Source organism: Microtus ochrogaster, unplaced genomic scaffold (assembly GCF_000317375.1).
Source record: "Microtus ochrogaster isolate Prairie Vole_2 unplaced genomic scaffold, MicOch1.0 UNK14, whole genome shotgun sequence".
Classification (NCBI taxonomy): Eukaryota; Metazoa; Chordata; class Mammalia; order Rodentia; family Cricetidae; genus Microtus; species Microtus ochrogaster.
The window spans coordinates 2,440,532-2,468,284 of NW_004949112.1; the positions used below are offsets into that span (position 1 = coordinate 2,440,532).

Sequence of the window (27,753 nt, forward strand, 5' to 3'; positions counted from 1 at the left end):
TCTCGAAAAACCAAAAAAAAAAAAAAAAAAAAAAATTACGCCTTCCCTGCAGATGGAATGGGGGCTCTACCCCTACCCAGGACCTTCCACGAGCAGCAGGAAAGGCTCCAGGCAGACAGTAGGCTGCACTTCTCACCTTGTGTCCCGCATCGCTGAGAACCTTGGCGGCTGTCAGTCCGGCTATACCTGCACCAACAACTGCCACCCTTTGGGGCCTCAAGGTCCGATTGAGGCCCCAGGTCACCACCTTGAGCAGCTGCTCATAATCAGGGTCCTCCATGCACTTATCGAAGGGATTCAGGCTGGAGGCTGCCTTCCAGTTCAGAGAGGCTGCCAGACCCAGGAGGATGGCCACAAGTGCATGATGTGGGGCTGGCAACAGAAGAGGGTCAGGGCACAGGCAGTAGAAGCAGGAGTCAGCCACAGTCCCAGCACCCCCTTTCTCCCCTCTCTTGCTCACTTACCCAGCCAAGCCATGGTTCAAGTGGCAGCTGCTGTCAGTGGAGAAGTGGGGTGACTGTGATGGGGGCTAGGGACCCCCCAGCCTGTCTCTTTTCTTCCTCTCTGGGCTGGGCATGTGTTTCCCCAGACCTAATCTTGATCCGTCAAGAGTTCCTGGGACCCTTTTCCCAAGCCCTGGCCTAGCTCCCTTCTTCTGCCCCCCAGTCCTAGGTTCTGGGGTGCAGTCCCTGCCACCTCCCACCTACTCTTGGACAGGACAGCAGAACAGAGCCTCTGAGTTCTCCCCTTAAAGCAGCCAGCCCTGCCCACTCACCTCCCTGGGGAATTCAAAGTGCTTTCCTGGAGTGGGGCCACATGCTGGGGGAGGTGGTGGTGGTGGTAAAGAGGGCCACAGGAGGAAGTAACTCAATCTATTTTTTTGTACCACAAACAGCTCTGCAGAAGTTGTGGGTGGGGACTGCCCATCCAGATGGCATCATTGGTGCTGGTCCCTGTGCTCTAGGCCTCCTGGACTTTTGTCTTGGGCCTGCCCATCCCAGGCCAGCCCTCCTCACCCCAGTTTTCCATGCCTATCTCCAATTCTATGAAATGGGCACATCCAAGTCTGGGACCTGGGATCTTGGGACAGGGCCTTCCACATTCTGGTGCCCGTTTCGGCCTGATAGTGTCACATGGTAAAGCACATGTCACCTGGCCAGGGGCAGAACCTGTTGTCCTCTGAACATGGGGAGGACCGGGTGGTGGTGACTGAGTGCCCTGTCCTTCCCTGCTATCTTCGTCTTAAGAACGGCTGGGAAGCAGATTGTGGACGGACATCTCAGAGAGATGTCCCCAGAAGCTTCAAGAGGCCATGAGCAATGAGGACGATGACACCAGTGCCAACCAAAGCTGGGGGAGTGAGGCAGTCAGGTACAGGGAAATCAGGAGAAAAGTCAGGGTAGGGACAGAACGGGAAAGTCCAGAGTCCACTAAAGGGAGGTGGTTGGTGTAGGTGTGTGCTCGCTCTGTGGCTTGGGCCAAGCAGCCAGAACTGCAAAGCCATGTAGGCTGGAGGCCCAGGTCAAGCAGGACTCCAGGGCTTAGGGTAGTACTTGGTCTCAGCCCTACAGAGGAACTGAGGGTGCTGGGGGCAGGAACAGCTACCTCGTGGCCTGGCATTTATTAGACAGGGTCTCATCATTCTGCACCCAAGCTGTCCTCAAATTCCCCATGATCCTTCTGCCTCAGTGTACCGAATGCTAGACTGACAGGGCCACTGTGGCCACTGCTCTCCCTGGTATTAAAGTTTTCCATATATGTGGTTGTTTTACCTTCATGTATGTCTGAGTACTGTGTGTGGTTTGAATCTGCTGGAACTGAAGTTATGGATGGTTGTGAGCCCCTGAGGAGGTCCTGGGAATTGAACCCTGGTTCTCTGCAAGAGTAGCCAGTGTTCTTAACCCCTGGGCTACCTCTCCAGTCCCGCGGGAACAGCTTTTGGATCCCTGGCGGGAGTAGACTGGGGCTACTCCCCTTCCCCTAGGGAGTCTGGGGAGCAAAGAGAACTGACAGAATAGGTTCAGGTAGGGTGTGTGAGCACACACGTGTTTGCCATCCTAGCCCACCTCCATCAACAGGGGTTCAAGCCCAGCTTGGGTCACAATCTAAATATATATACACTCCAAATCCTAGTGTTAGTTCCAAGCAGTATTATTGGGTCTAAATTAGGAATCATGGTTAGGCCACCATTGGGGCAGACTGTCCTTCCCTGGTTATGCTGGGGTCTTGGGAAGAAGGCAGGGCGTGTGGGGATGGGATCAGGGAACAAGAGGTGCAAGTGAGGCTCAGTGTTCTGCAGCAAGGGCACAAGCCCTGATATTAGTGTGTGCATCTGGTCATGGCCTCAGCTGCTGCTGGCTTTGGGAAGGCAGCTTCAGGACTAACCTTCCAGGAAGAAAAGGTCTTTGGGGACACTGCCTGCCACGGCTTGCTTCTGACCCACAGGAACAGTGCTGGAGGGTCTAGGCCACATTCCAGCAGGCCGATCGGGGACAGACCTCATGAAGTGCATAGCCTTCAGTCTTTCAGTGTCCCGAGGGAGGGCGTAGGGAGACCCAAGACTGGGCAGGGACAAAGTAGCTGTGGCCTCCTCCCTAACTCCCCAACCCAGACAGGGGACACTCACTGCACGCTGGTCTTTGGGGGGCTCTCCCAGCGCCCATGGCCTTTCTGGTCAACCTGGAAGGGAAGTCATCCTCTGGCGCAGGCAGAACCAGGGAAAACGGTGGTAGCTTTGTCCTACTGCCTTGTTAGATCAGAGAAGCCAAGTCCTGAGAGGAAGATCAGTTGGTAGGCTGTGGCAGAATTTGCTAGAGAATGCCTTTTTGTTTTTTGACAGGGTGGGTGGGTGGGTGTCTTCATTTGTACCCTAGGATGCCCTCCAACTTGAGGCCATCCTCCTGCCCTGTATCCTCCTACCCTGCATCTTAAACTCTGGGCTAACAGGCATGCCACCAGGCCCCTCGCTCACCCTCTTCTTTGACACAGGACTATTTTGAATCATGTCCCAGGCATACAGTTTTTGCAGAATGTTTCTCTATGACAGAAATGGTTAAACTTCCCATGAAAATTTGAAGATTTACAGCCTAGCTATCCATTTACAAAGTGTGAGGGTACGGCTGTGGCTGTGCTCCATAAAAGCTTTACTAACAGAAGGTAAGGTCACACACAGGTGGCCAACTCCTGTCCTTCAAGATAGGACCTTCTCAGGATTCCCAGAAAAGCCAAGCAGATCTTGGAGTTCCCGCAGTTAGGGCTACAGGATGACCTGTTCCGGGCTGGGAACCAGCTGCTGGTTGCCTTGGGCTGCCTCCCCAGCACCACAGAAACCTGCTGTGCACTCCAGCTGCTGGTTGCCTTGGGCTGCCTCCCAGCACCACAGAAACCTGCTGTGCACTCCAGCTGCTGGTTGCCTTGGGCTGCCTCCCCAGCACCACAGAGACCTGCTGTGCACTCCAGCTGCTGGTTGCCTTGGGCTGCCTCCCAGCACCACAGAAACCTGCTGTGCACTACACGGTGAGGACAGTACTTCAAAGATGGAGGCAGGGAGCCCAGGCTCAAGGTGACCCACAGCTCCCTTGGGAACTGGAGGCCAGCCTGGGCTGGATACCTCATTTCAAAACAAAACCCAAATTTATAATTAAATTTACTAGTAGCTATCTCAAACTCTCCCCTTCTGTGGGACTTTTTTCCTATAAGTGTCTCCTTTAGAAGCTGCTTTTGCCACACACCTTGTCATCAGGTCAAAACCATGTCCTCAACCTCTTCAACTTTAACTGGCCCTTGAGATAACAAAGCACCCACCTTTCTAGCCCCAATCTTCCCACCTGGGCAGCTGGTGCAAGTTTAGCTACAATCTGTACTCTTCCATGCCTGGGGCTGTGTCTGATTTCCAGTAGCCACTGGCTGCAAGCATCTCACAGATGCTGGAAGCAACATGTGTGTGCAGTTTCAAGTGCTGTTCTGGGTCATTCTTAGAAAACTCTTAGGGACTTTTGTAAAAACTCCTCCCCAGACAATGCTTTCTGTGCTGCTCAATACAGACCAGAGCTCTTTATAGAGACCAGAAGTGGAAAGTTCAAACTTGACTTGATCTCCCTTGTCTTTTTCATCCCTTAATGTGCTATAGATACAACTTCCTGCTCATTGACATTTCACATTGCTGCGTCCCTTCCTGAGACAGGCTAGTCCCGCCAGGCTGGATCACAGCTGGTCCTGGCTACCCAAGGAGATGTGGAAGAGGCTCCCCATGCAGTCACCTTTGCTGTCTTCATGGTGAATGATGAGAGTGGCCAGCGAGGCAGTGTTCTTCCTGGAGAGGGAAACTGCAATTATAGTGTAGCCTGGGCAACATGCCCAAGTTGTCAGTAGCGTTGTCATCCTGGGTACCCCTCCCCAATTCCCCCAGCATGAAGATCTATGCTGTTGTCTTTAAAGTGGGTATACCTTCAGGGATGATTTCAACTAACTTAAAACACAAGGCTGTACAAGGATGGAGTGCAGCTCCTCCCCACAAATGGCAAGATAACTCAGCTTCATTTATGTCCCAAATACAACCTAGAATGAGCACACACACATTAGAGATACACGCTGACCATCTTTATTGAGCCCTGACAATGACATGAGTGTAAGACATCTTGAGAAACTGCGGCCTAAAACTATGGTCGGTTAGAGTCAAGCCAGAGTGCAGAGCTGGGCTGTGGTGGCTTATCCATAATCCTAGGACTCAGAAAGTCACACCAACTCAAGGAGGGAACCCTGCCTTAAACCAACAAAAACTAACATGTTACAGAAAGGCCATTGGCACTCAGGATGTGTCCCCCAGTTCACTAGCCCTGCCTCTATGTGGCTTTTCCAAGACAAGGTCTCCTGTGACTATGCAGCTGAAGATGACTTGGAACTCCAGTGTTCAGAAAGTTAGGGTTTTTTTCTCTCTTTGAGATTTTATTATATGACTGTTTGCTCTGCACACAGTAGCCAAAAGCCACTGATAACCTGGGACTGGAGCTGCAGATGGCTGTGAGCCACTATGTGGTTCTAGAGATCACACCAGGGTCCTTGAAAGAAGAGCTAGTGCTCTTAGCAGCTGAGATCCCTCCTCTAGTGCCCCCCCTTTTGTACTTTGAAGCCCAACATAAAGGAAATAACTCGTGGCTCCATGCTGGAATCTTCAGACGGTAAGAGCAGCTGTCAAATGCACGGCATGAGCCCAGCATCTAGATATCACCTCCCAGTGTTCCCTGATCTCCACTACTGATGACATCACAATGACACCTGCACGCAGTGGATGATTGTCCACTCATGCACATGGGTGGACAGGACTCTCTCCTGCACCTCACCTACCCCAAGGAAGGTAAAGACTGGGCCCATGTGGCTCAATCAGTGTCTCCAACCCAATGGCCCACGACTCGACATCCCACCAGCACTGCCCTGCTGAGTCTTGGGACCTTTCTTCACCACTTACGTCCACAGCAGGTCTGATTTCACAAATTTTTCTTTATTTAGAAAAGCAACATTTGATCAGGGATCACAGAGGCTACAGCAAGGTACAAGGAAATAAAACAGACCAGGACATGACTTCTGGCCTTCAACACTGTGCATCTGACTGTGACTAAGATAGTTTTGACATTGGGATATCCAGAAGCAAATTTGCTGTCACTCTAGCCTCAAGGGTAATCAGTTCCTGCCACAGGAGCTCACCATCTAGGAGTGAAGGAGGTAGTCAGGGCAAAGCTGTGCCTTGGTGACTCTGCTTTGTGTGGCGGACGCTCTGGAGGACATGGGCTAGATGGGAGCTGGAGAGGAGCAGAAACCTTGGGCTTTCAAACCCACCATGTCTCCATCCAAGGTATGTTTCTTGGCCAGCATCTCCTTCAGAGCAAGAGCTCTGTCCCATAGTCACAGCCATACTGGAGTGACTGAAGGCTAAATTGGATGGATTAGAACTGAAGCTGCCGTGAGGCAGCACTGAATGGAACCCTTGTCTTTGTTCTTTAAATGCTGGCCTAGAGCTCAGTGACATTCATGCTGGGCCCCAGAGCACACAGGTTACATCAAGTGCCATGCCTTGTACAACTTCTGCTGAGTGCAAGTCAAGCTGAAGAACCTTCCTCTCAACAGCACAACCACCCAAGGAGCCCCTCCCATTCATGCAGGGCTAGTCGAAGGCAATGCGCAGACTGCGCTCCTGCTCCTTGCGGCGGCCCTCACACACGCGGCTGGCCTCTTCCACTCTCCTCTGCAGCAGGGCAGAGCTTTGGTCCACCCACTGCAGGGAGTCCATGTGTGCATTGAGGATCTTGCAAATCTGCTGCAGTGGGTCGCTGGTGTCTGCAGGGCCACCAGCCATGTTTAGGTGCTCGATGATATCCTTGAGGTCCTGTGCCATGCGCTTGAGCTGCGCATCGATGTTCTCAGCTAGCTTGAAGGTCTTCTCACGCTCCTCGTCCGCATGCTGAAGGTAGATGGTGCCACTCTGCTCCTTCACTGACTCCTCCAATGGGCTCAGCAGGTCCTCCAGTTCCTTCTGCTGTGACAGGATGAAGTCTAGCTCCTGATCCAGCCGCTTCTGATCCAGCTTCACCTTTTCCACCTCCCGATGTAGACTGGTAATCTTCTCCCCATTCTCAATCAGTGTGCGATCCCAGGCATTGACCTGTGTGGCCTGTTGGAGGAAGTGCCGCTCCTGATCCTCCAGCTCCAGGCTCCACTTGTTGATCAGGCTTTCCAGCTGTGCATAGGTCATCGTGGGACCGGTGGTAGTCCCTGCTGCACTGCTGGAGCCAGGCAGAGCAGTCCCAGTAGTGGCCACACTGCTGGGACCAGCTGACACTAGGGGTTTCAGGCTCAGGGCAAAGCCAGAGGTTGTGGTGGAGGTGGTCGTGGCAGAGGTGGTGGTGCTGGAGATGGTGGTGGAGGGGCCAGGAGCTGCCCCAGGGGTTTTGAGGCTGAAGCCCAGAGTCCCAGCACTAGGAGTGGCTGAAGTTGTCACTGGAGCTGAGAGGGAGAGCCCTGTAGCACTGGATGAGGCAGGAGCAGGCGCTATGGAAGCAAAGAGTGTGGACCCTGCACTGGTGGTGGTGGCAGTAGGTGCAGCAGCAGCTGGCTGTGCTGTTCCTGCTGTAGTGGTCACTAGTGTGGCTGGAGTGAAGGGAGAGCCAGACAGTGCTGTGGGCTGGGTTGAGCTGCCCACAGAGCCAAGGCCAAAGCCAGAGGCTCCAGGCTGGGATGCACTGCCGCTGGTGAATGAGAACCCTGTGGAGCCAGTAGATGGAGCAGAAGCGTTAGAGGACCCAAACACAAAGCCGGTGGGGGCTGTCCCCTGGCTGGAGGTGCCAGTACTTGAGATGGCATTGGTAAGGGTGCTACTACCAAGTCCAAAGCTGCCAGTGTTGGCTGTGGCTGATGTGGCAGCTGTGTTACTCAGGTTGAGCTTTGGGGTGCTGATCCCCAGGGAGAAGCCAGTTCCTCCAGAAGCAGGTGTTGTCCCGAAGTTGAATCCTGGTGTCTGTGTGGCTGGGGTCTGTGTGGTGAGTGAGAAGAGGCCAGTGGAAGGGGTGGCTGTAGTTGTCTGGGAGGGAGTCCCAAAATTAAACCCTCCAGTGCCTGAAGAAGAGAAGGAAAAGCCAGTGGCGGGTGTAGTGGCTGCAGTCTTCGCAGTGCCAAACGTAAAGCCGCCAGCAGGGGCCCCGGTGCCTCCAAAGTTAAACCCACTCATGGCTGTGGAGTCTCCAGGTGGCAGCTACTCCGACTCTGGGGCAAATCCGTCAGCGTCTGCAACCTTGGGAAGGTTTCTAAAGCAGAGGAAGTGACATGGTCAGATGGCAGTCTGGGACAGGTAAGCTCAGTGGTGTGGAGGGTGGCGGGCTGGATGCAGAGCTGGCAGCAGCCCTGCTTCATCCTTTGCTAACCTAACCAGCTCCAGCAAACCAACTGGAGGTGAGTAAACTTGGACACATGCAGCTCCCAGTACCAGCTCTTCCAGGCTGCCAGCACTAGCCTTTGATTCTAGAGGCAGAATAGACCTGGGCCCTCCAAACTCAGGGTGGGCATGGGAATGAGAGCCCACCCAAGTCAGTCAACTAATTTCATCTGGGGTTGTCCTTTAGGTAGAAGCAAGCAGCTGCCACCAATGAGTGGAAGGGACAAAGAAAAGAGAGAGAGAACATTATTCAGTAAGCCAAGAGCAGCTATAGTTCACCCTTTAGAGCACTGGATTCTAACTGAAGCAGCTCCAGGCAGTGAGGAAGGTGACAGGGAACAATGCAGGCACCAACTAGGAGGCCAGACTTTTTCCCATCAGCACTACGGAGATAGCTGGAAAGCTGCCATCATATCCCCAGGTCACAGACTAGCAGGTGTGAGATGGGAGCAGTAGAGTGGACCTGATGGAGTCACAGGGCATTTCCCCTATCCTGGCGTGGGACAGAGACAGAGATGTAAAATCGAGCAGCCTACACAACACCACAGACACGCATCCCTTGTAGAATGAAAGTGAGGCAGAATGTCCCCTTTAGAGCTGAGTGACCCTGGCTCTTGAGGTGATGGGTGCCCCATCCCTTCTGTGGGCAGCACCGCCCAAAGGCTCATTCCACAGCAGAGAAGCACCACTGGTGGGCTTCCAAATTGTGTGTGTGTGATGTGTCTTTTTCAGTTGTTATTTACCTTTTCTTTGGAGAGATATTCGCTGGGACCTGCAATTCACCAGTTAAGCTAGGTAGGCTGTGGGCCAGAGAGCTCCAGGGACCACCCATCTACACCTCCTGCACTGACATTACAACACTGGCCACAATGTCTAGCTTTTTCATGTGGGTGCTGGGGATTGACCCTGTCAAATAATCACTCTATTGATCAAGCCACCCCCCAGCAACTGACCTTCTGTTCTCTGGGATAGGGTCTCATTATGAAGCTCAGGCTAGCTTCAACATTACAATCCTTTTTGCCCCAATCTTTCAAATGTAGGGATGACAGGCACACCTTGTCCCACCTGTCTGCTGTTCTGAGTTGTGAAAGCAACTGGAGGAAAGCAAACCCGATGCCAAGTGCAGCAGATCTGAGTGACCCAGCCCTTCTCTCCACATTAACAAAAACATTAAGCCTCTCTGAGCTCAGTCCTGCCTCAGCAAAGTGGGGGGTGGCACCTAGTGTGCTGAGCAGCTGACAGGAAGACTTGATTTGGGATGTTCACTGTCCCTTTGACATTTTCAGAGTAAGAAGGAGGTTTGTGGGCAGTGCCAATGGCCAGCTGTGCAGTCCCTGGAAAAGCCGGTGTGGCTAACCTCGGCTTTACTATGAATTTCATCTGTGGCCCTGCTCGTGAGTCATCAGGCTGTGACGAGAACGCCAGCAGTCCTGAGGCTTCTGGGCAGCAGCCCCTGCCCACTGTGGGGACAGTGCACAGAAGGGTAATGGGACTCAGGAGGAAGTAAGGTCGGGTTCCATTTTTCTTCACTGAGGACAGCTAAGGTCTGCTCTGATCTGGGCCCTGCCCCTTGAACTCCCAGGAACTTCTGGGGAAGGAAGGTTATTTTACTCTCAAAAGGTCATGGCAGGTCCACAGGGGGCCTCTGCTAGCATCCAGACAACTCTGGTTTGACAGAGACTTCATTGTTGGTGAGTTTTAGCTGCCCAAGACCCAATCAGTTATGCTTCATACCTCAATTCTTAAGAACTCAGTGTACGCTTTTGCTATTAGTAAACCACAGGTGAAATTTCTATTTATAGAAAGCTCACTGTAGTTACTAAAAATTATGTCAAGCTTCCATGGTACCACAGTGTTGTGACACTGTTTACAGTCACCAGCTCAGACCACAGTGCCAGGACATGTGGAAGTGCAACTATAGGAAGGGAAGCCCTGAGGCCACCCAGGACCGGGGAAGGAGGGCCTAGAGGAAGGCAGAGACTGAACAACAGGAGGATCGTGCCTGCTTCTGGGGAGGAACCCGAGTTCCCGGAACAGGCACCTGCCAGATAGTCTATGCTAATGTGACTTACGGTGGTGTCAGAGACCACAGGGGTGACCCTCAGGACTCAGATGACCTTCCCTGGCTTCAGACGGGCACTCAGTTGCACCTGGAACGTGGTTCTCCTCCTAGCCCAAGACACAATCCTCCTGTGATGCTAATGGTTTGGCTACTCATACTGTCTCTGTTAGGACAGCTATCAGTGTGCATCAGTGTGCAGCACCGTGTGTGAGGTCCAGGGACTGCAAGGAGAGGACCACCCAAGTCCTGCCAAACACTGGGAAGACATTAATAGTCTTGGTTTCGGGCATCAGCACTGGCACAGCCACAAGCACCATACTAATGACTCAGACTTTTTTTTTTTAAAGATAAGCTTTCATTATATAGCCAAGAGCTCACTATGCACACCAGCTCAGAGGCTCACCCACCTCCACATCCTAGTGACTCAGACTCTTTGTTAAAGGAACTACAGGGGCCTGGTAAATATGCGGCTAAACTGGAAAAAAAGTTGGCAAACAATAGGATGGGAGGAAGGTGGGGTGGTAAGGCAGGTCAGGAACTTCAATTGCTCTGGTGACACAGATAAGCACAGGGAGGCCTGACTCAGTACACGATGACCCCTAAGCCTTGGAAGCCCTTCAGCTGCAGCCCTTCCATCTTCAGCACAGGACAGGCTTCTAGAGCCCGGGGAGAGGAAGCAGCTAATTCTAGGTAGCAGGCCCACAACATGGCACACGGGCTAGACAGCCACACTGAGGCCAGAAGAGTCACCCAGGCTGCTGCATTCTCCCCAGTTCCACACCCTCCTCCCACCTCCTGGGATTTCTGATGTGAGCTGAGCCTTTCTTTTTTTTTTTTTCGAGACAGGCTTTCTCTGTAGCTTTGGAGCCTGTCCTGGAACTAGCTCTTGTAGACCAAGCTGGCCTCGAACTCCCAGAGATTCGCCTGCCTCTGCCTCCCGAGTGCTGGGATTAAAGGTGTGCGCCACCACCGCCCGGCCGTGAGCTGAGTCTTAATGGCTACTAGGGACAACGATCCCTCTCGCTTCCATCTGTGTGCTGTGTCACAGCCGGCATGCCAAACTCACTCCCACTCCACCTGGACACTCATCCACATGAAAGCTGAGCAGTGTGGCAACAGTGCTGTTCTCAACAATGCAACGGACATCACTGGTACGTTTTAGAAGCTAGTGTGATGGGAAAAAAAACAAACAAACAAAAACAAGGTAGGGTGTGTCTTACGTGGCTAAAGGGCTTGACAGACACAGAAGAGCTCAAGATAGAGATGACCTCTGGGTGACCCACTTGTAAACACAGGTCCCTTAGCAGAGTGTTGTATTTAAGATGTGCTACATTTGTTTATGCTGTGGATATTTTTTAATGATGTAAAGATGTGTTGCCTTCTTTTATGTTGCATTTGTTATCTCTGTGAGGCTGTGTTACTTTGCCTGCCTAAAGCACTGATTGGTCTAATAAAGAGCTGAACAGCCAATAGGTAGGCAGGAATGAGGGACAAGCCAGGCTGCCAGGTACAGAGAATAAATAGGAGAGATCGAGAGAACAGGAAAGTGTGAGACAGGAGAAGTGAGAAAGGGAGAAGAGGAGAACTGCAGGGACCACCCAGTCACCACCCACAGAATAAGAAGGAAAGAGGTATACGGAACAGAGAAAGGTAAAAGCCCAGAGGCAAAAGGTAGTTGGGATAATTTTTAAAAAGCTGGCTAGAAACAAGCCAAGCTAAGGCTGGGCATTCGTAAGCAAGAACAAGTCTCTGTATATTTATATTAGAGCTGGATGGCAGGACCCCCAACAAGCAAAAACAGTTTTTCTTTTTTCCTTTTTTTTTTAATAGCATGAGGAGGCAGAAGAGCCAAAAAGTCAGAATGCTGGAATGGGTGTCATCCCATTTCCTTTGAATCTTGCCCATGGTGGTCAGAGAGCAGCCAGAGGGAACTGGGGAAAAGCCGCGTGCAGAACAGAGCTTATTCACCAGGAGGTATGGCTGGGAATCTAGCATGGGTCAAGGAACAGCTGGAGATGGGGGAGGGAGCACAGTAGGCACTGCCCACCTAGAGACCCTAGCAGCAATAAGCAGCTACCTGTGACAGACTGACCATGGATACTTGCTTAGTTCTGGACACTATAGAAGTGCTCATGGCTAGTCTGAACAAGAGCTGGTACTGCCACATCACATCACAGCACCAGCCAGAGCACCACCCAGCAGGCCCCGGAACCTTCCAGAATGGAAAACAGGATAAAAGAGGGTATGGGATGTAACTCCTCAAGAACACACAGAGGCCTGGGTCAGTCGTGTGGAGATGGAAGTCCTGATGGCATCCTTACCCTAGACTCCTGCTGCCCCACATTCTTACAGGTCTTTCCTGTCAGCTGTCTGGCATGGCGCAGCACAGGGACAAGGAGCAGGCTTAGAGCCCTAGTCCTGGGCTCTGAGTCTTAAGGTTGCTCCCATGCCTCAAGTTCTCCATCTGAAAACAGTAAGGGTATTAAAGAATCCCTGTCAGGGGCTGGCTGAGGAAAAAAGCCGTCAGTCAGGTTTTGTCCTGGCATACAGTCAATGGCCACCAGGTGGTGCCATGACAACGCAGAGCCAGGGAAGGACTGGACAGCAGCTAGCTCTCTGAGGGAACCTTCTGGAGAGACAGTTAATAGTCCTCCCACTCCTATTTTTTTTTTTTTTTGAAACAGGGTTTTTCTATGTAGCCTTGACTGTCTTGAAACTCACTCTGTAGACCAGGCTGTCCTCAAACTCACAGAGCTCCCCCTGCCTCTGCCTCCCACCACCACCCTTAATAGTTTTAAGAGCTCCAACAAGATGCACATAATGGCACATGCTTGTACTCGCCAGCACTTAGAAGGTGGAATCAGGAGGAACAAGGGTTCAAGGTCTGTCACCTACCCAATGAACTTGGGACTAGCCTAGGCTACATTAGATTATGTCTTTTTAAAAACAAAACAGGGTGCTTTCTCTTCTGCCGCTGCTTTTGTGAGCAGCACACCCTTCTAACCAGAAGTCTTCCCTTGCTGAGACAAAATAAAAATCTGCAGGAAAAGGTCCATGGCAGGACCAAAGGTCACTGCAGAGGAAAGACAGAAGACAAAGGCAAGACAAGGGGGAACCTGAGGGCTGGAGAGATGGTTCAGCAGTTAAGAGCACTGGCTGCTTTCAGAAGACTAGGGTTCAATTTCCAGCACCCACATGACAGCTCACAACTGTCTGTAACTCTAGCTCCAGGGGTTCCAACACCCTTACACAGACATACAAGCAGGCAAAACACCAATGCACATAAAACTAAATAAATAACAAGGGGGGAGGACACCTGACCCCAGGAGGCCTGGCCACACTCCAACCCCCACAAATGCCCCATGTACCCTTGGAATCACCGCACTCCCAGTCTACCACTTCTGTCATGGATGAAACTCTCTAACCCTCAGGAAACAAACCAGCTTCATGTCTTCATGTTTCCTCCAGTGCCTTCTAGCTGAAAAAGGCTGAGGCAACCTTAAGATGGCCAGACCAGAGGGGAGACCAGGTCCAGTGGAAGACCCTGTCTCAGTAGGGTGGAGGAAGAGACCTCACATGGACCCCTGTCCTCCTCCACAAGCATGTGTAACAGGCTTTTACGGACCACCAGCCCCTAAATCACGACACGGAGAGTTATTAATTATGAATGCTTGGCCTTAGTTTAGGCTTGTTCCTAGCTAGCTTTAAAAATCAGAGAGTAGCCGGGCGGTGGTGCCGCAAGACTTTAATCCCAGCACTCGGGAGGCAGAGGCAGGCGGATCTCTGTGAGTTCGAGGCCAGCCTGGTCTACAAGGGCTAGTTCCAGGACAGGAACCAAAAGGCTACGGAAAAACCCTGTCTCGAAAATCCAAAAAAAAAAAAAAAAAAAAAAAAAAAAAAAAAATCAGAGAGTAACCCATTTCTATGAATCTATGTGCTGCCCCAGGGCACATTTACCTTATCCTGCTTCTTTCCTCCATGCCCGTCTGCCTGGCTTCTTTTGCTCTTTGCCCAACAGACCCACCTATCCCCCTCTGCCTAGCTATTAGCTGTTCAGCTTTTTATTAGACCAATCAGGTGCTTTAGGCAGGCAAGGTGTAACAGCAACACATCTTTACATAGTCAAATATTCTATTCTGCAACAAGCATGTACACGTGTACTTGAATTCACACCTTCCTATAAATGAGCAGTCAAATGCCTGATCCTCCCCACACCTGGTGGTTTGATCACACGTGGGGGGCTGGAGAGATGGTTCAGTGGTTAAGAGCAGTGGCTGCTCTTCCCGAGGTCCTAAATTCAATTCCCAGCAACCACATGGTGGCTCACAACCATCTGTACTGAGATCTGGCGCCCTCCTCTGGCCTGCGGGCATACATCGAGGTAGAATGTTGTATACATAATAAATAAATAAATCTTAAAAAATAAAAAGAAATTAAAAAAACATGCTTAATTCAATACTAAGGTCCTGATCCCAAGCCACCGCTGACCCAGGCTGTCAACCTATGCTTCCGTCTAGGGTCCTTGAGGAATGGAGACCTGGCCTTGAATTCTGGATTCTGCTGCCCTAGGTGTTGGGATCACAAGTCAACACCACCATACTCAGCTTTTCACAGGAAAGTTTCTAAACATGGAGGCAAACACATTCTGTAATTTTCCTGTCCAAACACAACAATAAGGGTCTTGGGGGACAGCATCAGGTAAAGGCACTTGCTGTAAAGCAGCTGACCGGCGTTCCACCCATAGGACTCAGAGAAATTGACTCCCAAAAGCTGTCCTGACTTCATGCAAACAAGTGTGTACACCCACATAAATAGAAGTGACTTAAAAAGACTGCTACTCAATAGCATTTTTTTTCTGTATTTATCTCAGAAATTACAATCTGCTGTAATGTGGTGATGTGTTTTCCAAGGTGACAATGCCACCCCTGCCACCCAAGGACCAAGCACAACTACCCTGGAGACCAGTAGTACCCTATTGACTTCAAGGTTGGTATTCATGACCTGACTGAGGCAGTGAGCTAGCTACACACACACACCAAGCACCACACAGACACTGTCTGAACACACGCTCTGCCTAATCTATATGCTAAGTGGTGAGGGGTGGGAGGGAGTTTCCTGAGGCCCTGGAAAAAGCTCATGAGGTTGGTTTGAATTCTGGAAGGCGATGAAAGGGTGAAGGAGGCCATCACCCACTCCCTTTGCTCCCTCATTCCCTAGCCAGCAGGTATCCAGTTACTACCATACTTTCCCCACATATGTGCACACGTCTACGACTTTTCCATCAAGTCTCAAGGTAAAGGGGAAAAGAAGCCAAGAGAATCAAGAGGTCAATACCAACTCTGACAACAAGATCTGATCTCAAGCAGTAACAACAAAAATAGAAGGCACTGTTTGAAGCAGGCATAGTCTCTCACTGGGTAGAGGACAGGCACGAGGCTTTTGGTGGCACTGATTAAATCATTGTCCCTGTGTGTGTAATGACTGCATCTGTACGTCCTCAGCCTTCTCCCTCCCTCCTCCAGAGGAAACCTTCTGTACATCAGAAACCAGTCCACAGCTAATTAGCAATTACATCTTCCTTACTCCCTAGGGCCTCCACCAGCAAGAGACAAACAGTCACCAACTCCCAAAAACCTAACCAGCTCAAGTGCTTCCAGGAGCCTAAGGAGCCTGTAGCAGAGAGGGCTAAAGGAAGGGTTTTGAGGTAGGGTCCCGCCATTGGCTAGGACAAACTTGAACCCCAGGTTTAAGCAGCAATTCTTACAGGTGCACACCACCCACTAGGTCTCAAGTAGGGTTCTAGATGTAACAGTTTGAGACAGATTCTCCCCTGCTTTCAGCCCCTGCAGCCAACACACCTGGCCTGATGGTACCTTTACTATTCAAGCAGTCTTTACAGCCTGGCCAGATAATTCATGACCATAACCCAGCATTTGGGAGGTTGGGGCAGGAGTACTGTCTGGGCTACACAGCAAGACAGTTTCATAAAGGAAAGGACTGAAGAGCTGGCTGGAGTTAACAATTATTGCTCTTGCAGGATGTTAGTTTGGTTCTCAGCACTCACAACAGGTGGTTTACAACTTCTAACTAGTTCTAGAGTTGCCCTCTGGCCTCTTTGGGCACAGCACACACAGGGCACATAACCTTACAAAAGCTCACACACACACACACACACACACACACACACACACACACACACACACACACACACACACACACACACACACAGTGCTCTGAGTAGCTCCTGTAGCATTTCCCTTAGGGACAGACTGTCATTAATCCTTCTCTGTGTATATCACAGACTGTCCCTGTAAGTTGCTTCCAACTTGTTTTTCACTCTGGCTGCTGTTGCAGTCCATGGTTGGGACATATCCATTCACACCGCTTAACAGACACTCAGGAAATTAATTTTTCTCTGTAAACAAACACCATTATCCCCTCCAGCAGGCTTGGGAAGCCAGCTTCCAGGTACACTTGGGGTCAGCTGCTGCTGGCTGGCTGTGTAGCAAGCACATGCTACCTCTCCAGGACTAGTAACTGTAGCTGGCAGCCTACCACTCACTAATCTGAGGAAGCTCCAGACCTTTCACACCCACCATACCAACACAACATTAGTAATAAACACAAGCTGGCCACTTGACACCCACCACAGCAAGCAGGACAGACTTGTGGGGCCAACAAAGACAGCAAGACACAGCTCAGCCTGCAACACCCATTGTTAAATGTGATAAAGGCATTGGTTAGTCAAGTCCATGTCTCTTCCAATCCAAACTACCACAAAACTCAGATGCCATCCACTGAGCAAGCAAAATAAAACCACTCCTGCCAACTTTACCTGTCCTTTAGAGCAGACAGCCAACACAACTGTCAAACTCTGCTTACAGCAGTACCAGAAGCCCCAGGAAATGGTATTAGGCTTCCCCAAAACAGTGTTAGGGAAGGTCCAGGGAAGCTAGTACAGGAGCCCCTTGTTAAGCTTCAAGGTGGGAAGGGGTGGTGATCTCAGGTCACCACGTCATTCTAGACAAAGGTCTGTTCCTTGGAAAATCTCATCACCACCAGCCTCCTGAAAATCCATGTCGGACCACAAAGATGCTCCATTTCACAACCACTAGGGTGTGGCAGACACTTTACAAACAACCTGGAAGTGGCTTTAGGTCAGTTTCTTTCAACAAGGCACCCATGCCTCTGCACAACACATGCTTGCCTTGCACACATATCTCCAGGGCATAAAACCAATGAAGGACTAAAGAGACCTGACACATCCATCCATGGACTATATATAAGTCAGTCTCAAAGAGTAAGAAGCCTGTTGTAGTGTATGCAATTCCAGGTCTTGGGAGGCTGAGACAGGAGGATTGATAAAAGTCTGAGGACAGTCTGGGCTGTACAGCAAGAACCTGCCCCTGAAAGGAGGGAGGGAGGGAGGGAGGGAGGGAGGTGTGTGTGTGTGGGGGTGTCAGGGGAACAGGCAGGGAAGAAGCACAGTACCATATAGCTCTGCTTGGGAGTGAGTCCCAAGAGCAAAGACCAGTAAGGCCATTGCTGGGCAGGCCAGGACGGGCGGAATGGGTTGAAATGAGTAAATGTCAGGAAGTACCAGAGCGCCTAGGGGACTCCTCTGTCACTGTGCCCTTCCCGGGGACCTTTTCTCAGCAGCAGTTTTCTGAAGAGGCAGTGAGGGAAGGCAGGGCTCATCCAGGCTGTATGGAATGGTTTCTCTAGGAATTGGGTGATAGTAGGCTGCAGGCAAGGGCAGGGTGGCCCCCCATTGTCCCTTTCTGTGGCTCTGGGAGTAGAACCAGTGCCTTGTATGCCAAGAGGGCCCTATCACTGAACTAAGGCATACCCTTATTCCTTTAAAAAAATTTGTTGGCAGTCTCAAAATTGCCAGGGCCTCAAAATTAACCACTCTAGTCTCCAACTTCAAGAGCCAGGGTTATAAGCCTGTGCCACCAGGCTAGGTATCTCTTGCCCTAAGTGACTATCTCCCAGCAAGTGAGGTGGGAACCTGCTACTGTCCCACTGAAGTCAAGAGAACTTCAGTAGAGCTACCTGCTGAACCTCTCCTACAAGGGATTTTCCCTCTGTCTAGCCTACCCATCACAAGACCCCGCTAGTCTTCCAGTCCATCTCAGGAAATATCACAGATCATTCCCAGGATCTGCTTAGGTGCCACTCTCTAACTCAGCAGAAACAGAGAGCTGTTCCCAACCGCTATGGATGTAGCCCAGCTGAGAAGATCTGGTAGCCTTGTTCTCTCAGTGTCTCCCAGGGAGTGGGGTCTGCCCACCTGCTGAGGGGGCAGCAGGAATCTAGGGCTCCTGGGAGGTCTTCACAGTATGGCTCATACCATACCTGTCTTCTCCCCTCGGTTCCTACCTATTTCCTCAGGCCCAGTTACTTTCTTCTGTGATGAGGCACTCCTGCAGGCCGCAGTTAGGGCTCATGCCAGTAACCCTAGCACTGGGGAGGCTGTGGGAGTGCAAAGGGCTATAGTAATCCCTCTGACCTAGCTTGTGGCACAAAGCAACACCATGGTACTACCACCCAGGCAAGACTGCAAAGAGGGGGCTGGAGAGATGGCTCAGTGGTTAAGGACTGGCTGTTCTTCAACAGGTTGTGAGTTCAATTCCCAGCAACCACATGTGGGTCATAACCATCTGTAATGAGATCTGGCGCCCTCTTCTGGTGTCAGCATACATGGAGGCAGGATGTTGTATACATAATAAATAAATCTTAAAAAAAAAAGACTGCAAAGAATGTGATCCAGCATGGTGATGGACTACTGTGCATTATATCTCAATAGAGATCAACCCCCAAAGTAATCAAGCACCTAACCAGTTCCAGTGCAGCTCCTGACCCCTGCTTGCATATATAATCCAGAGAAAGCCCCAGGTCACAGCTTAGCTCCGTAGGAGGTGGCATCCAGTGGGGCACAAAAGGCAGCTAGGGGACAGAAAGGGTCAAGGACCCCTTCCAGTAGCCACCTGTTTCCCCACAGTCCTGTAGGTCCCTCCCTTCAAAGGTTCTCAGAAACTCTGCAATGTGGTGCAGCCAGGAAGACTCCAACCCTCCCCCCTCCATGCTAAAACTCCAAGGGACCAGATACAAACCGTGGGGGTTTCAAGTTTTTCTAAAGTACTCAGTAATAGTCCTAACTTGAACCTCCGGCAAAATCTAGACTCCCGTCTTCCCTGTCAACTCAGCAGTTGCCCAGTACAACCAGCAATCTCTTTCAGATGTGGCTGGGATGCTCAAGAGGGCTCTCCTGACGCCTGGGTCCTTTCACAATTGACCCTCTCCCACCATGGCTCTTAAGTGGCTGTCATTGTCCCCGTTTTCTTCACCAGTCTCCCAGGCACACAGTCATCAGGACTGGCTTCTAGGTTCTAGAACACTACAGAGTCAACTGCCACCAGTCTCCCCAGCTCTTTCCCTCTGTAAGGGCATGACACAGGCTGAGAGCAAAGATGTGGCAGGTTGGATAATGGCCACCCAAGATTCATCCACACCAGTTCCCATGGCCTGGGAATATTACCCCACTGACAAAGCATTACATAAAGGCTCTTCCAAAATTCAGTTACCCTGGATTATCTGAAAAGGCCCAATGCACAAACACAGGGCTTCTACAAGGAAAGCAGGAGGCTCAGAGGAAGGAGAAGTGGCTAGGATGGAGGCAGAGTCAGGTCCAAGGGATACAAGGGGCCACAGCCTCAAAATGAGGTCACCTCTAGATACTGGTATAGCCAGGATCCCAATGCCTTGGGAACCCCCAGAATTCTAAGGTGGCAAATGTATGCTGTCCAAGTCTTTTAAGTTCCCATCCATCACAGCAGCAACGGGGAACAATGAGTGCAGCTTACACCCACAATGCAGGAGCTGGTGCAGAAGCATGGGGCCAACCTAACAGAGACGAGAGTTACAACACAGTCCACTGGAGAACTTTGAGCACCTGGCAACGTGGCACTGCCCTTTCCCCAGCTGAGGTGGCCTTGGCCTTCCTGCCCTTGTTTGCCAGGACACCCACCTCCAACCCCGGCCCGCTGGCCTTAGTGACACAGCCTAACTTGCTCCCTAGCACTGTGTGGGGATTATGGTATCAAGTTCCCTGCTCTGACACAAACGACTCGTTCGGAAGTGTAACTGCTACCTATGGGAGTGGGGGGGGGGGGGCAGCGGCACAGTGCTGGGGGCTATGGGGAGGATTCTGGGAAAGAACCAAGTCTGATCTTGCTCCCTATGTACCGGAGGAGATGGTCATGACACAGATATCCACCCATCTGTTAGGCAGGTCAGAATGTAGAAGTATGGTGAGACAGGAAGGAAGCCACACCAGACTCCTAGGAGCGTTCCCTCAGCTACAGCCTTAGTCTACACACCCGAGCATTAGAGTGTGTGTTGATGAAGGCTCATCTCCCCGTGTCAGGTAGGTTGTCTTAGGAAAATGAGTCAGATGCGATGCCGCATGCACGTACACTGGGAAGTCAACTGAGAGGCCAGTGCTCACCCTACTCTACAGATGGAAACCAACCCTTGGCCACAAACAGGCCCCATAAAGCCCACGCCTTTTCTATCACAGGGCTGTTCCCTCAATTGGGAAACCAGGGCTTGCTGCAACAGCACAGGCAATGTGGGAAGCAGCTGGGTGGACAAAAGCAAAGCTACATAGGAAGTGTTACTTACAGTGAAAGCCCTTTCTTTGCGCACTAACCAGAAATTAAAAAGCAGATCCAGTACAGTGTGTCTCCTCTAAGAAGGCTGGTACAGATAGCATCTGGCAACTGAAGCAAAGAACAAACCTGGGGAACAGTCTGGGTTTGAGGACTCTTGGGACCCTGGCAGGGTGCAGGAACCCTGTCCTACCTATCAAGGACAACTGTGGCCATGCACAACTCTCTTTCCCTTTCCAAGCCCCCCAGTCTTCTCTTTCATAACCAAGTTAGGAGCCTCTGGGATGCCAGACCCTTTCTTAGCACAAAGCCCCAGATTCTCTGGGTTCTGCCCAGGCACGCCCCTCCAAGTATCCCTCCCCACTGCTGCCAGGGGACCTCCTATCCAGAGATTTGTTACCTAGGAGCTGTTTCCAGGTGCTTTGTGGCCCCCAGAGAATTCCCTCACCCCTTTCCTACCCATCAGAGCCAGGGCTGATGCAACTGCCTGCAACCAGCCGCCTCACTCCTCAGCACAAGGCCCTCCGCACTAGAAAAGAGTTCCAAGCAGCTCCACCTTTGCTCCTGGCTCCCAACAGGACTGTCTTTTTTTAAAGGACAGAGGCGAGGCTGCCATCTAAATCTGGGTAAAAGTCAGGGAGAGAATGACACACACGATGAACACACAGAGAAACCCCGTCTCAAAGAAGCAAAAAGAAAGAAATAAAAAACAAAAAACAAGGGAAGGAGCACCACCGGCACGGCAGCACAGCATACAGTCTCAAAAACAAAACGTCATAGGAAAAGGACCAGGGATGCAGTTTAGGTGGTAAAATGCCTGCCTAGCATGTATGATGCCCTTGGGTCCATTCCAGCATCACCTACAAAGGGTATGGTGGTGCACATCTGTCATAGGTAAGAAGACTCAAGTGCAAGGCCAACCTCAGTTACACAGACAAGTTCAAGGCTGGCCTGGAATGCAAGACCTTCAACACACACACTCTCTTTCTCTCTAGGGTAGCAGAAGGCTTGGCCTGTTAAATGCAAGGCATCCAAATTCAATCCCTAATACATACCACAAGAAAAAAAAAGTGGTATTTTGAAAACATGCCAGTGGAGACAGAACACACCCATTTCTGTGTCAGGGGCAGCCTTCAGGTAGGTACCTACTTTGTGTCAGTGACTGGCTTTAAGCACACTCCACACAGACTTAATACAGCCCCATCGCTGGCAAGAGAGGACAGACTCTGAACACAAATCGTGTGGCTACAGAACCTGTGCTCAAATACTGGCAGAGGACAGCAGAGTGCCCACTCAAGAGGAGATGGCCAGCTCCCAAGGACTTTCTTCCTGTAACTTTCAACATCAGTTTTTTCTCTTTTACAGTTCCAGGGATGGAACCCAGGGCCTTGAAAGCAGCACTCCACCATGGCCCTACAACCCTGCCCAGTATAGACTCTATTTTGAAAATCAGGGTCTCCCTAGATAGGCCAAGAGCTCACTTTCTAGTCCAGGCAAGTCTTGAACTTCCTTTTTTTTTTTTTTGGATTTTTTGAGACAGGATTTCTCTGTGTAGCTTTGGAGCCTGTCCTGGAACTCGCTCTGTAGACCAGGCTGACCTCTGCCTGCCTCTGTGTCCTATGTGCTGGGATTAAAGACATGCATGAGCACTGCCCCCCCCCTTTGAGCCACCACTTGGTGGCTCATGCCCTGACCTTGACTTCCAATACTCCTGCAGGCCCTGCCTTTGAAACTTTTCTTAAAAACATATTGAGGCCAGGCAGGATGACCTTGAACATGATCCCTTCTGCTTCCATCTCCCAAATACTGGCATTGCAGGTAAGTATCAAACCTAGTTTATTTAGGTGGTACTAGGACAGAATCCAAAGTTCTTGAGTGAAATAGGCAAGTAATTCTACTGAGCTCCACCTCCAACCCATAACGTGGATCTTGATTCAGTCTCTCAGCTGCTACAAATATGATAAGTAAGCTGACTTCCAGATGAGTGGGAACCACGCATCAGCCTGGGGGAGGACAAAGGGCTTCTTTTACTAAACGGGAAATAAATGTCCTATTTTATTTTATTTTTTTTTTTTGGTTTTTCGAGACAGGGTTTCTCTGTGGTTTTGGAGCCTGTCCTGGAACTAGCTCTTGTAGACCAGGCTGGTCTCGAACTCACAGAGATCCGCCTGCCTCTGCCTCCCGAGTGCTGGGATTAAAGGCATGCGCCACCACCGCCCGGCTAAACGTCCTATTTTAGACAGGTTGGAGGGGGAGTCAGTAAGAGACCGACAAAGAACCAACCATCTGATAAGACAGCTGAGGAGGTCAGCAGGGCTGAGCACCAGCCTGCAGAATGAGGACAAGTGGAGATGTTAAAACCCTGAGAGCGGCCCAGACGTGGACGTGTTATGGATAGCTCAGGGTCTGGGAGAAGAAACTGAGAGGTGAAATCAGGCCACCTGGGTTCTTAACTAAAACAAAATACACAGAAGAACGTGAAATGACTCTGGGTAAAAGTTATCAAACACGATGACCGAGTTCCATCTCTGGGACCCACATGCTTGGAGAACCGGTTCCTGAAAATTGTCCTCTAACTACCACATACATACAAAAAATAGATCTTTTAAAAAATTAAGCTAAGAGCCCTGTGCTCTATTTGTGCGTTTAGACGCCTGTCTATAAACACTTTTGAGGCATTATCTTGCTGTTTTGCTTCGAACTCGGCTATGAGGCCTAAACCAGATTGAACTCGCCATCCCACGATAGGCTCGACCCACGAGGGCTCTCGGGGCGACATCGGTTGGGGAACTGGTGGCAAATTCGTGAACCAGGGAGAACGAGAGCCGAGCTGGTTGAGGGCATGACAGAGATGGGGTAGGATCCCATCAAATCAGAAAGAGCCAGAGCCCCCGGCATGAAGCAGAGGGTGGAGGTCTGGGCGACTGGCGGGCCCGGGGTCGCCACCGCCCCGTAGGGGCCACGCAGGGGCGGGGCGCGGAGGGATCTGGCGGCCCGCGCTGCGCCGCCCCCGGTATATTTGTGCCCAGGCCCCGAGGCCGCCTCATTCTCGATCTTCTCAGAACCACTTCTCCTAACGCTCCCGCCACGTCGCCTCCGCCCGCTCGGCCTCCGCCATGGCTCTGTAGCCGTGATCCCGTCGTGCCCCTGCCCCGGATCCGCGCTCACCGCGCCTGCACTCTCCGCTCCCACCGTCTGTTCAGCTGAGGCCGCCGCCGCCTCCTCTCCTTCCCGCAGCCATGGAGTGAGTAACCGCTCGCCCCTCCCTCGCCAACCGCCTTTCCCGCCCTTTCACAGAGCTCGCGGGGCTTCACGGGCCGGCCTCGTGGGGGGGCGCAGAGTGATGAGCCACGGGCGCGCAGGCGCAGAAGAGGGAAAGTGGTGGCCGAGGGTCCGCTGAGCATGCGCGCTTGGCTGGAGTTGTGGGGGAGGGTGCTATAAGATCCGGTCGCTCGCCGTTGCGCCTGCGCAGTAGTTCCCTGAAAGTCTCCTCCCCTGATGCGCACGCGCATTAACCCACCCCACAGCCTGAACTACGAAGGGCAGCCAGTACATGGCTAAACATGCGCACTAGTGGCGTAACAATGGCCTGTTTTCAGGGTCTGAGCCTGCGCTAAGAGAAAGAAAGGGTGGGGTTTAGAGAGGCGGGGTTCATTGAGGCGCTGACTCAGGCGTCCAATCAGGCTCCTGCTAGGGAGGTGACTGGCTTAGATTGACAGGGAAGACAAGGTTTAGAAACGCCTTTGATTGGTGGCGCTAGGGTCATAGGGGCGGGGCCTCTGGGACTCGCTAGTTGAGGGCGGGAACAGCCGAGTGGGAGGGGCTTCTCGCACTGGCGGCAGAAGTCACCTAAAATTTTGAGGGTAGAATGGGATTTAAGAGTTACACTGATGAAGGGCCCAGGCCTGGCGGAGTTCCTCTCAGGACCCCTGCGGGGTCGGTGGACTTTAAAGGGAGCAAAACCTGAAGGAATATTGATGCCGAAGGGACATGGCTAGAAGAAAATTCCCTTGGGATTCAAATTTTTCTGAAGAGGAGTAAGATGAGGTGGGCAGGAGGGGCTGGAGGTAATTCCCCTGGGAAAACTCTAGGTTTCTGTGCTGAGGGAGGAGACATGGCGTGGGCGTTTCCACGAATCCCCTAGGGAATGTGTGGAGCCCTGGAGTTTGGAGAGAGAAGGAAGTGCGAGTTGCCTGTGGGTCAAGCCGCTTTTGAGCCAACCCCACCCCTCTTGTCTCCCTCACAGGTTCTCCAACGTCGTCTTGGTGCCTGTCTTCACCCAGCTGAACAATCTCGGGAACTGCCTCCCAACTGCTGGTGCCGCCTCCGCTGCCATTTGCGCCCTCCGCCTTTGTCCCAGCCATGTCACTCCTGGCGACCCTGGGGCTGGAGCTGGACAGGACCCTGCTCCCAGCTAGCGGGCTGGGCTGGCTCGTAGACTATGGGAAACTCCCCCTGGCCCCTGCCCCCCTGGGCCCCTATGAGGTCCTTGGGGGAGCCCTGGAGGGCGGGCTTCCAGGGGGGGGAGAGCCCCTGGCAGGTAAGAACAGGTAGGAAGTAGAGATGGGTTGAGATGGAGGCAGGGAGGGGCGGGGCATAGGGAAAAGGAAGAATTCATGCATTCACGAGATGAGTGCTGACGGCCTTCATCGTGCCTAGCACTGTGCTAGCTGCTCAGGGCTCAGAGCTCATGGAACATCAGGACACTGACAAGAGCCAGAAATAGGAAACAGCAGCTGAGCCGAGAGGGAGGGACAATCTAGTTGCGAAGTCATGTAGCCTTCTCCAAGCAGACAGCTTCGGAATGAGTGAGGGTTGAGGGATGAGAAGAAAGGAGCCACGAGAAGGCCTGAGGGTGGTTCCATCAAGGCACTCTGGGCAGACGTCATTCTCTTCTGACTATATAGCAGATGCTTGGCTCACGCTGGGATGTCGGTAACTAAAGAGCAGGCGCACCTGGTGGTGCATGCCTGTAGTGCTCCCTGTCAGGCTGCTCGCCCTCTGCAGCCCACGGGTTGCAGGTTAACCTAGGCTTCTCAAAAACAGAAAACAAGAATGAGTACAGACGGGGTGTGAGGGAGAAAGAATCAGCCCCTGGGGGAGAGGCAGAGGACTGTCCGCAGCTACAGAGCAGGTCCAGCCAAGCGGCTGTACCGTAAAGAGGATGCTTAGAGAAGCAGTAGCTGACTTTGGTTGGGTGGGTCATTAGTTGGTTGACTGCTTCACTGAGTGGTTGGCCCATTATTTCATTGGTTAGTTGATAAATTAGGTGGTTGATTGGTTGACCGACTTGACTTATTGATTGGCTTGTTCATTGATCGCTTAGGGAGTTGATTAGTTTATCAACAAGTTGCCTGGTGAACTGTTTGATTGGCTGACTGGTTGGTTTGACTGGTTCATTGATTAATGTGTTAGCTAATTGTTGGCTGGTGACCTCTGGTTCATGGGTTACTCGGTTGGTTACTGAACAGTATGCTTGGCTGATGGTTTGGTTGTCTCATTCACTGTTAGTGGATCAGTTTATTGGTTGTTTGGTAAACTATGGTTGGCTGATTGATTGGCTGACTTTTTCATTGATTAATGAATTTGTTGGTTGGTTTATTGTGTGATTGGCTGGTTCATTGGTTAGTAGATTATTGGTCAGTTGGTTAGCTGGTAGATTCTGTGGCTAACTGATTAGTTGGTTAATGCATGGTTAGTGGCTTGGTGGATGAGTGGGTTGCTTGGTTGGTTGCCTGGTTCATTGCCTGAGTTACTGGTCCGCTGTCAGGCTGGCTGGTCATTTGTCACATGACTGAATGGGACATGAGTGAGCACCAGGTAGGTGAAGCACAGACCCCAGGGGCCTTTTATGTTCCCCCTCCATCCTCAGGTGATGGCTTCTCTGACTGGATGACAGAGCGGGTTGACTTCACGGCCCTCCTCCCTCTGGAGGCCCCTCTGCCCCCAGGGACCCTCCCTCCACCATCCCCAGCACCCCCTGACCTCGAAGCCATGGCATCCCTGCTCAAGAAGGAGCTAGAACAGATGGAAGACTTCTTCCTTGATGCCCCACTCCTCCCACCACCCTCCCCACCACCACCACCACCAGCAGCACCCTCCCTGCCCCTGCCCTTGCCCCTGCCCACCTTTGACCTCCCTCAGCCTCCTACTCTGGATACTCTAGACCTGCTGGCTGTCTACTGCCGCAGTGAGGCTGGGCCAGGCGATGCAGGCTTAGCAGCCCTGCCTGTCCCCCAGCAGCCTCCTCCTCCTCTGGCCCCTCTGCCTTCACCCTCCCGCCCAGTCCCCTATCCTGGTCCTGCCACCACCCGAGGGGACCGCAAGCAGAAGAAGAGAGATCAGAACAAGTCAGCGGCTCTCAGGTACCGCCAGAGGAAGCGGGCAGAGGGCGAGGCCCTGGAGGGCGAGTGCCAGGGGCTGGAGGCTCGGAACCGGGAGCTGAGGGAGAGGGCCGAATCGGTGGAGCGGGAGATCCAGTACGTGAAGGACCTGCTGATAGAGGTGTACAAGGCCCGCAGCCAGAGGACCCGCAGCACCTAGGGTGAGGTCCGTTATCCCTCCACCCCAGCCGTATTCCAGCCCTGCTTCACTCTGCTGTCCCAGCCATGTCTGCATTTCCCCACCTATCCCCATTCGGGTTATTTGGCTTAGTCAGTTTCCGTAGCCCTTCAGTGCAGCTAAGGAGCCAGGGCCCTCAGGGAATTTGAGGACCCAGCCTGATCCCTGGTTTCTGGAGTCTAAAACAAGTGTGTTTTTGCAGGTAGTCATAGTTTGGGTGGGGGGGGATGGGCCTGGTATGGAGGTAAGGCAGGAAGCCCATCAGGGTAACTGGATAAGACCAGTCAGGGAGAGAGGGTTTTAATGAGGGGACATGGGATCCAAGTGATAAGCCAACCAAGGGAAGGGAGCCGCCTCCTCGGAGCAGGAGATCTACTGGCCAAGGGAGAGAAAAGGGTGGCTGTAGTTGGTAACTAGGGGTCATTTTAGCTCTGGGAGAGAATCAGTGTTTTGTAAAGGTGTTGGGGAAGGGTCACATCTAGTGGGGCTGAGCATCCAGGGGTTATGGGCACAAATAAAATGCAGAATTTCCTGTG

The 27,753-nt window shown here is 51.9% G+C and overlaps 3 protein-coding genes across 4 annotated transcripts in view; 1 reads left to right on the plus strand and 2 right to left on the minus strand.

Annotated features, from left to right (window-relative positions):
• The window catches only part of Il4i1 (interleukin 4 induced 1), a 6,889-nt gene extending 3,871 nt beyond the window's left edge, over nt 1-3,018 (minus strand). Inside the window, exons 1-2 of the mRNA XM_026789069.1 lie at nt 2,627-3,018; nt 137-372 (exon numbers count right to left, since the gene is read on the minus strand). Of these exons, the coding sequence (XP_026644870.1) occupies nt 137-372; nt 2,627-2,663 (273 nt within the window). The 5' untranslated portion in view covers nt 2,664-3,018. The remainder of the gene's footprint in view (nt 1-136; nt 373-2,626) is intronic.
• Nucleotides 3,019-4,587: 1,569 nt separating this feature from the next.
• On the minus strand, nt 4,588-23,901 carry Nup62 (nucleoporin 62). Its single transcript, XM_005366853.3, has 2 exons — nt 23,825-23,901; nt 4,588-7,793 (listed from the first exon to the last, which is right to left on the minus strand). The coding sequence occupies exon 2, from the start codon at nt 7,715-7,717 to the stop codon at nt 6,158-6,160; it is 1,560 nt and encodes a 519-aa protein (XP_005366910.1). The 5' UTR covers nt 7,718-7,793; nt 23,825-23,901; the 3' UTR covers nt 4,588-6,157.
• On the plus strand, nt 23,825-27,753 carry Atf5 (activating transcription factor 5). 2 transcript variants are annotated; one of them, XM_005366851.3, is made up of 3 exons: nt 23,825-23,900; nt 24,903-25,196; nt 26,529-27,753. In XM_005366851.3, exons 2-3 carry the CDS (start codon nt 25,019-25,021, stop codon nt 27,197-27,199), a joined length of 849 nt encoding a protein of 282 aa, XP_005366908.1. In that variant the 5' UTR covers nt 23,825-23,900; nt 24,903-25,018; the 3' UTR covers nt 27,200-27,753. The 2 variants fall into 2 exon arrangements, with proteins under 2 accessions (XP_005366908.1, XP_005366909.1); XM_005366852.2 differs by lacking the exon at nt 23,825-23,900 and adding an exon at nt 24,514-24,703.

Coding starts and splice junctions, on each gene's coding strand:
- Nup62 (XM_005366853.3), bottom strand. CDS start 7,717: ATGAGTGGGTTTAACTTTGGAGGCACCGGGGCCCCTGCTGGCGGCTTT.
- Atf5 (XM_005366851.3), top strand. CDS start 25,019: ATGTCACTCCTGGCGACCCTGGGGCTGGAGCTGGACAGGACCCTGCTC. Junction 25,197..26,528: donor GGGGGGAGAGCCCCTGGCAG/GTAAGAACAGGT, acceptor CTCCATCCTCAG/GTGATGGCTTCTCTGACTGG.